This window comes from Cheilinus undulatus, linkage group 13 (genome assembly GCF_018320785.1).
Source record: "Cheilinus undulatus linkage group 13, ASM1832078v1, whole genome shotgun sequence".
NCBI classification, from domain to species: domain Eukaryota; kingdom Metazoa; phylum Chordata; class Actinopteri; order Labriformes; family Labridae; genus Cheilinus; species Cheilinus undulatus.
Genome location: NC_054877.1, coordinates 38,181,130 through 38,196,202, shown reverse-complemented (window position 1 = coordinate 38,196,202; position 15,073 = coordinate 38,181,130). Strand labels below are relative to the sequence as shown.

Here is a 15,073-nt window from a genome sequence, read left to right as displayed (position 1 = left end):
TAACTTTGTATACCATCAAAAATAACATTGAAAGGCTTAGAAAATAAAAGACAGCGTAGATGTTCGAAAAAATATTTTATTCCAATTGAAATATTTTTCCCATCGTTTTCAGAGATCAACATGCATACTTTAAGTTAAAAAAAAACACAATTTAAGTTGTCCGAGGCATTGACGTTGCATATTTTTTATTTGACCGCGCGGAGAGGCGGTGCGCTCCTTTCCACAATTTAGTGACATGGGCTCATTCTCTCCGCGCTGCTCCGTCAAACAAATCGAGCCCCTCCATCACAAGCTAACTGAGTGAGCCGACGCTCCCTAGAATGAACAACGTGTTTCAGGAAGAAGTTGGCGCCGGAGGCCGTCTACATGGCTAGCTAGCACGCTAACCAAAACTATGAAAGATAGTCCTTTGTATTGACCTTTCTCTCTGTCGTTAGTAAAGAATTCCACAATGAACGACATGGGTATGTATAAGCTTGCGGAGGTCGGCAAACGCTTTACATTTTTGGCCACTTATACAGCTCGTGAAAAAGCTATAACGAAGGATTAGCCGTAGTTGAACAGGCCTTGACTAATCCCTGGAACAAGAATTGTTTTTTCCCCTAAAATAAGCCGGTAAAACCTTGCAACATCAACAGCCCTGTGACTAGCTAGTTCACGCTTTGCAATATTAACCAACGGAGATTACTTTCTTTTCATTAACTTAATTAACCGCCGTCGAAGACTTATTATAAACACGCATTGAATGCAAAGCAACTGTTTGGTTTTCGCTGACAGTTATGAATAGCCGTTCATATCAAAAATAAAGCGCCGTGTATTATGCTAACAGTTAGCCGTTGGTGAACGTTAACTGTCAACGTTCCTCAGTTAATTTTTAGCTCTCAGATGTTCCTCCTCATAAGGTATCATCAAACATCGTTCAGCAAAACTGAATGTTAACTCAACCGTTCAACAAGTTTACCAGTGACCACGATTTAGCATTTAGTGGTTGGAGTATGCACACAAGTCTTGTGTATTATATAATACCCCACTGAGCGATTGATCATAGGGACGACCGTCCAGAATGTAGGGACCATACAGGAAGTGAATGAAGTGGGATGCTGCACCGATGGGAAATTAAATTTCTATGTTTCTGCTATACAATAGTATTTACATAAAAATTCTAAAATAAGCCTTCCTGGCATCGTTGACTGTTTGCATATAACAGGAGCCAAACATCCACTTATTCCTCATCATAAGTGGTGTGCATGTCCCAGCATTGAAAGTAAATATGGTTCTGATCATCATTTGTCTTTCTCTGTGAAGAGTTCAGTGTCCCCCTGTCTTCCCTGGCCCTCCTGGTCCCTCCGCTGCGCCTCATGTCAGCAGTGATGTGGGAGGTGGTCCGTCAGAGGAACATAAAGCACTATGGGAAACTGGAGGAATTTGTGTCCATGGTAACAGATGCAGTTCCTGAATTGATGAGCAAAAGAGAGGGGAGACTGCTCTCACTGGGCCTGAGAGCAAGGGTATGTATTTTAAAATGTTTTAGTCCATCACTCTCCACCACTACTAAATAGATTGACACATAATTTTTTTGGTGCCAAACTATGTGTTTATATGTGCATTTCATATGCTTGTAAGTATGCTTTTTAAAGTGGTACGATTTCAGGAAGGCTATCTGTGATCTAGGGCAGTGGCTATCAACTGGTCCAGCCTTAGAACCCACAACCCTCCTCACTGATTAGAAATTTCCTTGTAAAATTCTGCTTCTCTAGTTCATTTAAAAAAAATGTTTCTATTTGAACCTTAGATGAAACAAAACATGCAACTAAACAAAGAGACAGGACATAACAAATATACAAAGCACGTCATTACAGGAGCTGTACCATCAAATGTATCATTCCAGTGGCTCCATCTTTGACTTCTTCCCTGTTGATTCTCCAGTGAGGCAGAGGTGTTTCTTAACTCCTGCACTCTTCGGTACCTTTATGGATTGGGTACTGGGGAAGGTAACAGGCAGCAAACTGTGGAGTGTCATTTGTTGATGTCCAGATCACTGATCTGTACTTTGGTGATGATGCTGTGATGCTTGTGGAGACCTCTTAGCTTGCTGAGGAGGCTGAAACATTAGGAATGCACGTCTGCTGGGCCAAAACAAAGATCCAGGCCTAGGATGTTTCCATCAAATCTGTGTCTGTTGAATTGTGAGAGCGTGGAAGCTGTAGAGCAGTTGACCTACCTTGGCAGCATAACCCATCAATCCACTCACTGCGAAGCTGAGATAAACCTCAGACTTGGTCTTGTACAGTACATGAGGTGATGAGTTTGCTGGGCAAGGTGTTGTGGTGCCTTAGCATGATGATAAAAGTCAGAGTCTTTTGGTCCTTGGTCCCCCTGCTTCTACTATACTCTTGTGAGGCCTGGACTGACTGATGGCCAGAGACACTGCCTGGACTCCTTTGTGACAACTTCTCTCCGGTGCATTTTTGAGTATTGTTGGCAAGACTGTGTGTCAAATGCTCAGGAGAGCAGGGATGGGAAGGGTCAGTTTCTGAATATTGGATTCTCTACGGGTACCTGGTTCGCTTTCCTGGGCCTGATCCAGCTCACGAACTGGATACCCAGGGCCTGGCGGGCTGGACAAGATGGCAGGGGCAACCGTGTGCATTGTAGAGGGCTCAGTTAGGAAAATACCTGGAATTATGGGGCACGGGCCAGGCACAGGCCTAGACAATGGCCATGAGGAGGTCAGAGAAGTATAGGACCAAGATTGATGTGGCAAAGTGCCAAACTGGAATATGCTCCCATACCTGACCTGATTACAGGAGCCCTGAGAGGACATGTGTACATTTTATTTTACTTCATTTCCAGTGGCGACATTTTGGCTATTCCTAGAGATCTCAGGAATTAACTCATTGTTGTGGGATAACTGCCTTTGTTATACAAACATACAGAGATAAATTAATCAAGATCTAGAGGAATGTACTCAGCAAAAATTGAGTGCAAAAACTTCATGGATATACATCCTCTTTTGAGCTTCTGTATATCTTACATGTATTTTTCTTGGCCCAAATCACAACCCATTATTAGGCTGTGATCCACCAGTTGAGAACCACTAATCTAGGGTACAACTAATAGTGATCTAAACAAATAAATTCAATTAAAATGATTGAAATATGATAAGCTAGATATAATAAAACAGTAAATTAATACATTGTGAATCTGAAGATGATTGATATTTGCAATAATTGTACATGATATTTACATCACATTTCCAAAACATGAAGTTTTAAAAAAAATACAAACTCAATTTTTTAAATGAACAATAGAAAGGCTTAACTGCAAACAAGTACTTGTACAATTTGCAAACTGACCAAATACATTTGGAGCTTTTTTGTACAAATTGAGATTTCTTAATTTCTGATATTTGTTAACAAGAATTACAGAATTTTAAGTTGTAAAGAACTCTTGTGTTTTATTTGCTGTTATATGGAAACATCTATCATTTTATTATTGCTATCCAGTCAGAGTTCAAAATTATGTAAAAATGAGGTAAATGTATATATGACAGATCAAGATGAAGATGCACTTTTTGATAGTATTGCATTTTTAAACCAGGGATGGAGCAATTGAAATGCTGAATTAATTTCCCCTCTAGACAACTCTTGAACTGCTGCGCTCAGAGCACCCTGAGGATCTGAAGGCTGTTGAGACCCACCTGAACAGAATCCGGACGTCTTGCATTGAGGAGGTGAGGGATTTTTTATTATCCCTTGTGTAACTCACATGACTGTTTAGTTAATTTGAAAACAGTTTCTTGTTCAGAAATGTCCAAATGTGTGGCTTTTATCCCAATCATATAATATTCAGTTGACAAGTTATAAATGCCTGGGATTGTGGAAATGTTTTTCCTGTTTTTTCTTTGCTTTTTAACCCTTTACCTACTGAGTCTAAAAATGGCAATTTGGACATATTTTGTTATTATGGCTGTAAAATGGTCAGGAAATGCCCTAAGTCTGAGAGCTTTGGTCCCTTTTCCCAGGAGTACTTGAACTTGACTTTTCAACATCTGGTTAATGATTATTGCACATTATATGGAATTGTCAGCAGTTTAAAAGAAGAAAAACACAAAAAAGAATTTGTTTTTCATGGCTTTTATGAGAAGAAATTTTGTTATTGCTCATGAAGTTTTGATTTGACATTTGAAATGTGAACCTATACATGTTTAGAACAATCACCAGTCATTTTTTGAGTCTGGGACTCTGGGTGCATTCTCAACATTCTCAAGTAACATATTGTTATTGCACATGACAGACATGCACAAATGCCACTATCTAACGCTATTTTTTGAAAACAAAACACCACTCTCGCTCACTCTATTTTTACTCTCTTCCGTCACTCTCCTTTCTCACTTGTCTTCTGCCAAAGCTGCCATTTTCGCGGTGCTGTTCGACATTACCGTAATAAATATACCACACATCATATATTTCCAGAAAGCACAGATTCTCAGCTCTCTGTCAGTGTTGGAATTTTTAGATTGAGCAAACTTTCGAGGAGTTACAGTGTTGAGAATCCGTGTAGCGGTCTCGCAACACTTCTGGTGTTTTGCTATGAATGCCCATGTCATATGGTTGCAACTACTGTAATGAACCATATATGTACACATGCCCACAATTCTCAGCTTTCCAACGCCAATGGAATTTTTCTGATTGGACAAACTTTGACAAAGTTACAGTAATAATACTCCAGACATATAAAACACAGCGCCGGCGATGGCTCAGTAGGTAAAGGGTTAAGTGACTTTTAACCCTAATAGTCTGGTAAAAAATTTTAGGAAGAGTTTGAATATTTAAAAATGAATATGACTGTGGTGCTCTGCTTTCTTACCAGACCAATGATCCTGTGATTGAGGCACCAGAGGCGAATTTTATGAAGCTAGTGCAAGGTCTTATTGAAGACACTGATGGCAGAGAACATTTCCTTAAGGTAAAAATTAGATTAAGATTGAACTTGTTGTCATTGTGCAGTATTGAGCTATGAATTTTCTAATCAGCAGAACACAGATTTACCTGACCAAATGTGAACTCTCGAGTATATCTGAACTGCTGATGACACCATGTGCTGAGTTCTCTGTTCTCTCCAACAGAATGTTTTTCCAGTGGAGTACGGCCCTGACTTTGACACAGCTCTGGAGACTCTGGTTAGTGAATTCTTTACCAGATTGGAGGAGCTGCTGCCAATTCCAGATTTCAAACAGGTGCAAAGGCAATTTCTGAAGATACGTTAAGACATTTAGCACAGGATCTCTTGAAATTTCAAAAACATATTTTTTTATGTCTCTCTGATGTAGACTGCATCGTGGATCAGCGCTGCCCCAGCAGTTCTTGAGGAGTACATGCAGTGTGTGTCAAATGGAGAGGACCTTAAATTTCTCCTCCAGAGCAAACAGTGTCATGGGAAGCTGGCCAAGAGTAGCGTTGGTTCGTACACAGCTTTATATATTTACCACATATGTTTGTGTGTAATATTTTCACTATGATGGGCATATTATTTTATCCTTACTCCTCTTGTCAGCTTCATATTGGTTGAAGATGTAGAATTTTCACATTTCACATTTTGATGTTGTTTTCTTCTCATATTTTCCCTGCAGCTCCCTTTCCATCAGATGATCTGCTCATCCCCTCTCTGTGTCTCCCTCCATCTCTGGAAGTGGCCATTGCTTCCCACCCGAGTGCTTGTGATGATGAAAACAACGACGTTCCTCAGATTGTCATGTTCGATGAGGAGCTATCTACCAATCCTTCCACATCAGCCGACTTTCCTGAATCACCGAAAAGGAGCGACATGCCATCCTCTCCTCGCAGGAGACAGACATCAGGGCTGCATAAATGCCCTGAGTGTGACAAATGCTTCAAGCATCACTCAGTCCTCATCGAGCACCAGAGAGTCCACAGCGGGCTGCAGCCATACAACTGCTCTGAGTGTGGGAGGGCATTCAGGACGGCAACTCTGCTGGCTGGTCACAGGCTGCGAAAATGCAAAAATGCTGCATATCTGTGCATCAAATGTGGAAACAGTTTTCCAACTTCCCTAGACAAATTCAGACACCACTGTCCAAAGAGAGGCCGTAACTACGACTGTGGTCACTGCGGGAAGAGTTTTCAAAAGTCAAGCAGCTTAAAGGAACATCTGCTAACTCACATTCAGAGCCGGCTTTTCAAGTGCAGTCACTGTGGGGTCGGCTTTTCGGGAATAGGTGATCTGAAGTATCATCAGCAGGTGGATCATGATAAACCGTATCAGTGTAAGCAGTGTGGGAAGAGCTTTATCACCTCAAAGTGTCTGTCTAAACACCAGCAGAGGCATGAAGAACTTGGTGACCTGGAGACTCCCAAATTAATGAGTGGAGGTAAACATAGGAAGAGTAGCTCAGTTCATCGGACTTCCTCATCCTCTTTGTCCTCCAGGAAAACATCCATGAAAGCCATCTACCCCCGAGGACGAGTCACACACAACTGTCCGCTGTGTGGAAGGAGCTTCAAGTACCGCTTTGAATTCCTGGAACACCAGAGGTTCCACACAGCAGTGAAGCCTTATAAATGTTCTCAGTGTGGGAAAGCTTTCAGAACAGAAGCTCACCTGTCGGGACACAGGAAGAGGAAGTGTAAAAACGCTGCCCACATCTGCACCAAGTGTGGCTGTCAGTTCAGATCCCTGCATGAGCGAGTCAGACACCAGTGCGTCCAGCTATTGACGAAATACGAGTGTTCTCATTGTGGGAAGACGTTTAAGATGGCTCACCTACTGAGGAACCATCAGCTGAGCGACCACCAACTTCCATACAGCCCCAACCATCGCTTCAGGTGCCGATACTGTGATGAGACGTTCCCTGGCATCAGTGAGCTCAAGTATCATCAGAGAGTCGATCATGAGAAACCGTATCAGTGTCAGGAGTGTGGAAAGTGTTTCCTGTCTGAAAAATGCCTCAACAACCACGAGCTACGCCACAATGATGACCGTCCCGAGAGCTGTGTGGTGTGTGGCCGTGGCTTCAGAAACCGCTACGACCTGAAGCAGCACATGCGCACCCACACAGGAGAGCGGCCATACCAGTGCACACACTGCTCACAGTGTTTCTCAACAGCAGGGGGCCTGAGGAGCCACACCCGGGTCCACACCGGAGAGAAGCCGCATGTTTGTCCTGACTGTGGGAAAGCTTTCTCTCAGATGGGTGCCATGCGCACCCACAGGCTCACCCACACAGGTGAGAGGCCATTTAAGTGCACAGTGTGTGGGAAAGGATTCACCATGGCACATAAGGTGACAGTTCACATGCGCGTGCACACAGGAGAGAAGCCTTATGTGTGCTCACAGTGTGGGAAAGCCTTCTCAGATGGAAGTGTGCTGAAGCAGCACATGCTGAACCACTCAGGTGTCAGACCGTACCACTGCCAGATCTGCCCCAAGACCTACACCTGCCTGAACCACCTGAGGAGACACCTGAAGAGCCACTCCAACATGAACTGAATCAGACCTCAAAACAGAGCAGAGCACAACCTTGGACTGAACATTTAACTCAGACACTGCATTAGATAGGCCTCTAAAGCTACAGTAGACCAACCAATCTAAGCAATACATGAAGGCTTTTCAGACAACATTGTACAGTCGCTTTTGGCATTGAACTGAAAATGTTTTTTTTTCCTTACTTAAAAGTAATCACAAACCAAAAGTGAAGGACTTCGTTAACATTTAAAGGAATGGTTTGTCATTTTTGGAGAATGCACATAATGTTGATGACAATTTGATGGGAAGAATGAAACCATTCTGTTTAAGGTGATTTAAGGATAAAATGTGAAAAATTTCTCCAGTTGTTGCAGCTGTTCTGTCTGGTAGGCACAGATTCGTGCAGCTGCAACAACTGGCAGCTACCACTTACGTTATGCGTGACGAAGTCAGCAGCTCTAAAGCACTTTAGGCTTTTTCTGCTTTGATTTGTACTTATCACCTTCACTTGTACTGAAAACTAGACACAAATTACACTGCAAACTGTCAAAAAATAATCTTAGAATAGGTGCAGCATATGTCATGAGCATACATTTATGCGTGCTTTGACTGAATCCTTTATAATGCAGTGTATTAGTTGTGCCAGAGTATACTGCACAGCCGGAGAAATGTCTGCACCTGAAGGTGCACGGTGTATCCTGGTACAATCGGTCACATTAGGCTTGGATAGAAAAACTCAGCCTTCTTGTTAAAAACAGCACACTCTGAAAAAAGTGTATTGCCTAATTGACTACATTGGCCATAGACAGTGATGGAAGTTCTCATAAAACAGAAATTTCTCTTTAAAAGCCGAAACCTCAGGACAGTTAGCCTAGCTTAGCACAAAGACAGAGGCAGGAGGAAAAAGTTTTACTGTCTTTACAATCAAACCAGAAATTAAACAGTGTGGCTGATATAAAACCAGCTGTTTTAAGGTCATATAAAATCAGTTACTGAGCTGTAAAGGTGCTTGTAATTGATTTTAATGTGTCCATGCCAGCGAGAGCCATGAGCCAGAGGCATTCTGCTCTCGGATAGTCTGTCCATCTGTCTGAGACATTCATATGACCCCAGTATTTCAGAAACACAGTAAGGGATTTTTTTTTTTATAACTTTGCACAAATATACACTCTTACTCCAAGATTAAGTTACTCTTGTAGATTGTAGGTCAAAGGTTGAGGTCATTAAGCCTCATATTCATCTGTTCCTTGTGAATGCCATATCTTAAACAAACAAACAAAAAAAAAAACAACTTCGAGGGATTTGTTTCCAACTTTACACAAATTTCCACTCTGTCTCAAGGATGAATTGAATCCCCTTTAGAGGTGCAAGGTCAAAATGACCCCAGCCCCTTCTCTTGACCCACCACTGTACATTCTCTGTCAGGCTGTTGTGTACCTTGCAGAGGCGCAAAACTGCCCGGCAGCAGTTGAAGTTATTGACATGTTGAACAGCAAATCAGTTTCTTACTTGTATTTCAACTTTTGATTCTAAGATGAGCAAATCAGTCATGGGTTTTATTTTCATAATTGATAGATATAATGGTAACAATCTCAAATGTTCAGGAAAAACATTTTCAAAAAGTGCCGAACTGTTCCTTTCACAGCACAACCTAACAGCAAGTTTTTCCCTGTTTACCTACCAGGCCTTTTCCCTAAGCCTTTTTTTCTCTCTTTGTAGCCACTTGTGCATGAAATGTGTGAATGATGTTGTGAATCATATTTTGATGAGATTCTGTATGTTCAGAATGTGCCATTTTGGTAAACATATATTTTTGGAAAGGCCGGAAACATTGAAGAAATGAAAGAGTTTGACTGTAAATATGCAGAAAGACAATAATGTGAGAGTGCAAGGTCAGAGTGATGGTACTGTTTATTTCAACATGGCATAACTATTCCTTGTAGGCCTTTTATATGCACCAAAATGGTTTGCAAAATTTGTGAATCTCAAATTAAAAGACCTTGGCTATACCATGTACAGATTTTTTTTTTTTTTTTCTCAAATCAACAGTTAAACTCCAGAGTTAGTGGTTTCACTAGATGGCAGCAGGAGTTCATTGCGCGTTTCCCCCTTTGATCCAGAGGGTTTGTGCTTTTGAACACTAATTCTAGATGTACAGAAGGATCAAACAATTTTTTTCCTTCTCTGCAAATTTGAGACCAGATTTAAAGATGCCTGAAGAGGCAGAGATTGATGAGGCACTGATGCAGCGGAAGATATTGTGCCTCATTTCCTGTCATTAACTCTATTTGGTGTGGTTGAGAATCTTGATTGGGCCGTAATTTCCTGATGTTTTGACTGGCGCCTCGTGGTATCTAAAGTGGTTTAACACAAGATGGAAAAATACAGCACTGTTTATTCTATTTGGCATCTATTGAGCTCATAAAAATTTGTCTTGTGCCACCGTCATTGTTCCCATTTGCATGTTTCTAACTTGTACTCCATACACATGAATTTTTACATCATACTATTACGGCATATTGTGATCAACTGCCCCGACTTTTAAGCTTTAGCTGGGAAAGAAGAGCTGTTCTCTCCTCTTTTTTTCCATGTTTCATCTCAACTGTGGTAAATGTTTCAGAGTGCCATCTGATTCATATCCCTCAAATGAACCCAAAATCACCATTTGCTTTGAGTTCAACCCATGAGATGAAATGTGGTGGTGTGTTAAATGTTGCAAGATGTTAAAAACCACAAACTGTAAAAATCCTGTCATGCAGGAGACACTGGCTGTACTCAGCTCTGTCCCTTCTTTCTCTCTGACTCAGAAATACTGCTAATCCTCTCCACTGAGCATCAGGATCCTGTGGAAACTTTTCTGCATCCTCTCTGCCAACATTTTGTACACGGGACATTAAACAGATCCTCTCTGCTGTAGGCTGCATGTTTATTTCTGCATGTTGTCTTCATGGATTGCAGCATTTGTTGGTCTTTTAAGGACAAAGCCTGTTCTTGCTTCCTTGTGGGGAGAAGATTATGGCTTCTTGGGGATCTCAGTCCCGCTTGCCAGTTTTGGGGCTGTAAAAAAGATCCAGAAGGGGGCTTGCTTTTGAACCCAGCCGCCCTCAAAACCATGAAAACTGAAACACTCCAAACTCTTTGCTAATGTATTTAATAGAGTAATGCAATCCTGATGCAAGGTATTGAGGCATCTCATAATGCAAGCATTACCATACAGACGCCCCATAACAGCTGCCAGGAACCCAACAGATTTACTATGAGAGCTCACTAATAAACACTGATCACTAACAGATGCCCCCTCCATCTTCTCACTCCTCCTTTTCTCCCTTCTTTCCTTTCCTTCCCTCCCTTCCTGCACAACTTTCACCCCCTGAAACAGTGATCTCAGTGGAAACTGTGAGTCCAGGTGCTGTCCCATGGTTTAAGCGCAAATACAGACGCTCACGTAGGATGTGTCCACGGCAACCGTGCAACATCCACCCCCATCAACACCTTGCCAAATTAGCACTCCACGCCCACACCTCTTCGTGGAAATGTACCCCAAATTTTTCCAAACTCGCTTCCAGGATTTACGCACCATTACCGCAAGATGGCACTGTGTCCCTTTACGCAGAGGAAGAAAAATGAGAAAGAGCCCCCTCCTTCTCCTCTCTCTTTTATGTTCAGGGTCAGGTCTGGACGCCGAAGTGAACCAGATGTATTAAAACTCCACCTACCCCCATCTCCAACTGGAAGACTTTTACAGAAAAAGAATAGAAAATGCTTCCAAGATGTGCGTCAGCTGCTTTTCATTAAGTTTGGTAACTTACTCCAGTGCGCATCTATTCACGACTGCTTTTCTTACATTTCCTCATTACTTTTGTTACTTGTCCCCCCACACATCTTTGATTTTAAGTAATATCTCATCATGCACATTATGAAATAATCGCCGGGTGTCCCCACGAATAAGAAAATCAGCCCTCATTCGAGCCTCCACGTCAATCATCAGGGTTATTGTTAAGCTATTCCTGCGTCTCTGTTCCTGTGGAACCTTTTAAGGAAGCAGACATATCTCTGATTTTGTGTAAACTTTTGGCCCGTGCGCGCTCCCGTCGATTCCTGCACATCGTCCTCTCGGAGAAAGCGCGTGAACTCCTCCTCCTTCTCTTCCTCCTCCTCCTCCCTCGCCGTGCGCTGTGGTCCTCCTCTGCGCGCTCTGGGTTTCTCCTCGGACAAACTGCGGCGGAGCGCTGGATCACCAAAAAAAGGATCGTCAAACCTGTTTAGAGGTACCGGGTTTGGGGCCGGAGTGGTTCGGTGTTAGTTTATCAGGGGAGTGGGGTGTTGTATTTTTTAAGTTTGTAGGTTTTTCTGCAGTTTGAACATGGAGACTCTCAGAGGTCTCCTCGCGCTGCTGTGCGTTTTGGTGGCTGGAGCGCAAACGCAGAGCCTAAGAGCCAGGTTTGCGGGTAAGTGTGCATAAAATGTTTTTTAAAAAATCCCATACTGCTCAATTCATTGTATTTTTGAAAGTTTAGTGCATGTGAAGTGGCTTTTCTGTGTATGAATGTATCATGTCTTTACTGAGCTGCTGTTGGCTTCAAGACTGAGTCCAGATGTTCGTTGTCTTTGGGTTGCATACTTTCCAAAGATCGAAGAGCTTTTCAGATCAACAGCACTGACACAAAAACAACCAAAAGTGAGATTAGACGTTGTCAGTAGCTCAGCTCACTCTGAGCAGGCCCTTGTCTTGTCGCATAGCTGTCCTTTTGGGGCAGCTATGTGACACTTTGGCACGCAGGTCTGCAAACTGCGTGATGAAGAACTAGAGCAGGTGATGACACCTCAGGTCTGCTTCCCTGTTTATGTGCTATGCAATAGTTATGATTAAAGTGTAAATGCATATCATGGATCAGACAGTCATCACCGGCCTGCACCTGTATGGAGGTGCATGCATCAGCTTTATGCTGCCCAGTGTGGTGCAGGATGATCCATGCAGCTTCATGTAGGCCTGATGTTTGATGATGCAGTAGATATGAGCATACTGATTTCACAGGATGATTCATGGTTCATGATCTCATAGAGTTCACTCTGTTTATTGGGTTCTACTTGCTGACAGCCATCTTTGTTTGTTTGTTTGTATGTTTTGTTTGTGTTGTGAACAGATTGTCCCGTTGACCTCTTCTTTGTTCTGGATACATCGGAGAGTGTCGCCCTCAGACAGAAACCTCCAGAGTTCTACATTGGGCAGATCAAATCATTCACCAATCGGTTTATTGATGAACTCCGGGACATGTAAGACACATGCAAACCCACACTTTTTCCCTCCTGCAGGTCTGTGATGCATCCAGATCCTCTGCTTTTAAGAGCTGCAACAGTATGAAGTACACGTCATACATTTAAATCTTAAAGAGGAATCTCCAGTCGCATTGGTTTGAATTCTGCATCTTAATGGCATTTTACTCTTAGTTTTATTTCTTTTTATTCAAAGTCCAAAGTCAGTTAATTGTAGGTTTTAAAAATTCAAATATGTACACAGAACCAAACTTAATCATAAAAAATACACACCACCTGAGTAAGGGGCTACCAAATATAATTGAGACCTGATAACTTGCTTCATTTTATGAATTTTTCATTAATTTGAAGGATTTGCCCAATTTTGTTTTATTATTGCTGCAGAGCTGTGTAGGTAAACTCTAAGATACTGTGACATCACAGGTGGGTGTGGTCACGTGCAGTACAGCCATAGACTTTAGAAAATAGTGGATGAACCCTGAGGGTCATTGGTTACTGAAGGGGCCTTTTAAGCAGCCTCCATCCATAGACCATTGGTCCCCAACCAGTGTGGAGAGGTGAACTGGTGTGGCTTGAGGTGAGTCTAGGTGTACTGTCAGAGTTTATACAACCATACATTATTACTACAACTGTACAATAGCTAAAGGTACTGTAGCACATGTCAAAAGGCTATTTTGCATGGTATTGCATACAGTATGCCTTCAGATTTTACCTTGACCTAAGGTTGTCTTGGGCAAAAAAGTTTGAAAACCACTGGCCCAGAAAGGCGGGTCTTAAGCCTCCTCTCAAACAGCTACAACACCAGCATTTAGTTATATCAGCACACTCCTAGTTATGTAGCACTTATCCTTTTTAAAACTAAAAGAGATGATTAATAAAAACAAAAAACATCCTCCTCATGAAGTAATGACAAACTATTTTGACCAGCTTTAAATACACAGTTATTCTATTTTAAAACTTGCATTGTAATATGGAAGGGTTTTTCATTAGGGATGCACACAATTAGTCAGCTAAATAATTAAACACTCTCCGTAGTTGGCGCAAGAATTACTAGTTGGTGAACCTAATTCTTAATATTTCTAACCAGTTCAGTTCCACCCAAATTCTCTGTCTAAACTGTGACACACTAACTTTGCAAAGCAGAGGGACTGGCCACACTCCATATCTGTCATCAGGCAAGTCCCTCTTGTAAAGCTCCAGTCTGAAATAAATGTGCCAGGCCCGAGAACGGTTTTGACCAGGCAGGGTTAAGTTGTACTAGACCCCAATAGCAACGGCTGCCACTGGTGTAGCAATTAGCTCAGATGTAGCTGTGAAAAAGCAGCAGTGAATTCAGACCTCTACCAGATTTCTTTACCAAAACAAGACCAAAGAGCCACACCAAAAGTTCATCTTGGCATAGGGGATGTTTTTGCTCATCTCCCGATAGGCGTCGGCATTAATTTTTAGCCCCCCATATGTTCCACCATTCATACACTACAGCAGCGCAGGCCTGTACAGCTCAGGTCAGTACTGAAGCTGTGTAGGCACTACCTCATTACCTCCGCCAAGGAGGTTATGTGATCGGCAAGGTTTGTTAATTTGTTAGTTAGTTTGTTTGTTTTGGCTTTTGATTAAATTTTCAGGAAATGTCAGAAATGGCATAAGGAAGAACTGATAAGATTTTGGGGGTGATCTGGATCACCATCTGGATTCAGGAATTTTTAAATGGATTCTGTACTATTGGGAGAAAGGGCTAATGGTGGAAGTCTGCTTTTCTAGTTTGTCTTGTCGCACTGATTGGCCTGTCATGAAAGTAATGGACAGAAAGTCATCCGATCACCCTCTGAGGTTTTTTTGAAAATTCCTTCCCTTCCCCAACCTGAAACACCAGATAGACTGTTTCATATACCCATCGCATGGATGTATTTCACATTCATCTAGGAAAGCTCCAAAATAAAGCGTTTGGGAAGGGCAGGAATTTTCAAAACATTCTCGGAAGGTGATTGGAGGATCGTTCTCCCTGTCACATTCATTACAGGCCAGTAAGAGCGACAACACAAAATGACATTGTACACATGCGTTACTTTTGAGCTAACAGGATACCGCTGCCTTAGCTTGAAGCTTTCTGTGTGGCTTTATGCTCTTGTTTCAATAGGAAATGTTATCCGGTTCCGAAACTGCTGTCCTACAGCTACAACTGAGCTGGTAGATACCACGGCAGCAGCCATTAGATATACCGGCAAACCCACCCATCAGAAAACATCTTTTCCGCCATGAGAAGCTTTCAGTGTTGCTCTCTGCCCTTCATTTAATAAAGAAATGTTGTCCAGTT

At 42.2% G+C, this 15,073-nt stretch overlaps 2 protein-coding genes across 2 annotated transcripts in view; both read left to right on the top strand.

Annotated features, from left to right (window-relative positions):
* The first annotated feature begins 277 nt into the window (after positions 1-277).
* On the top strand, positions 278-9,612 carry LOC121520428 (zinc finger protein 665-like). The gene is made up of 7 exons (XM_041803869.1): positions 278-464; positions 1,306-1,508; positions 3,641-3,733; positions 4,873-4,968; positions 5,129-5,239; positions 5,333-5,462; positions 5,633-9,612. The coding sequence occupies exons 1-7, from the start codon at positions 452-454 to the stop codon at positions 7,507-7,509; spliced, it is 2,523 nt and encodes an 840-aa protein (XP_041659803.1). The 5' UTR covers positions 278-451; the 3' UTR covers positions 7,510-9,612.
* A 2,030-nt stretch (positions 9,613-11,642) lies between these two features.
* col6a1 (collagen, type VI, alpha 1) overlaps positions 11,643-15,073 on the top strand; it is a 44,866-nt gene continuing 41,435 nt past the window's right edge. The window contains exons 1-2 of the mRNA XM_041803120.1: positions 11,643-11,933; positions 12,630-12,759. Coding sequence (XP_041659054.1) covers positions 11,849-11,933; positions 12,630-12,759 — 215 coding nt within the window. The 5' untranslated portion in view covers positions 11,643-11,848. The remainder of the gene's footprint in view (positions 11,934-12,629; positions 12,760-15,073) is intronic.

Coding starts and splice junctions, on each gene's coding strand:
- LOC121520428 (XM_041803869.1), top strand. Junction 4,969..5,128: donor GCAGAGAACATTTCCTTAAG/GTAAAAATTAGA, acceptor TCTCTCCAACAG/AATGTTTTTCCAGTGGAGTA. Junction 5,463..5,632: donor GCTGGCCAAGAGTAGCGTTG/GTTCGTACACAG, acceptor TTTTCCCTGCAG/CTCCCTTTCCATCAGATGAT.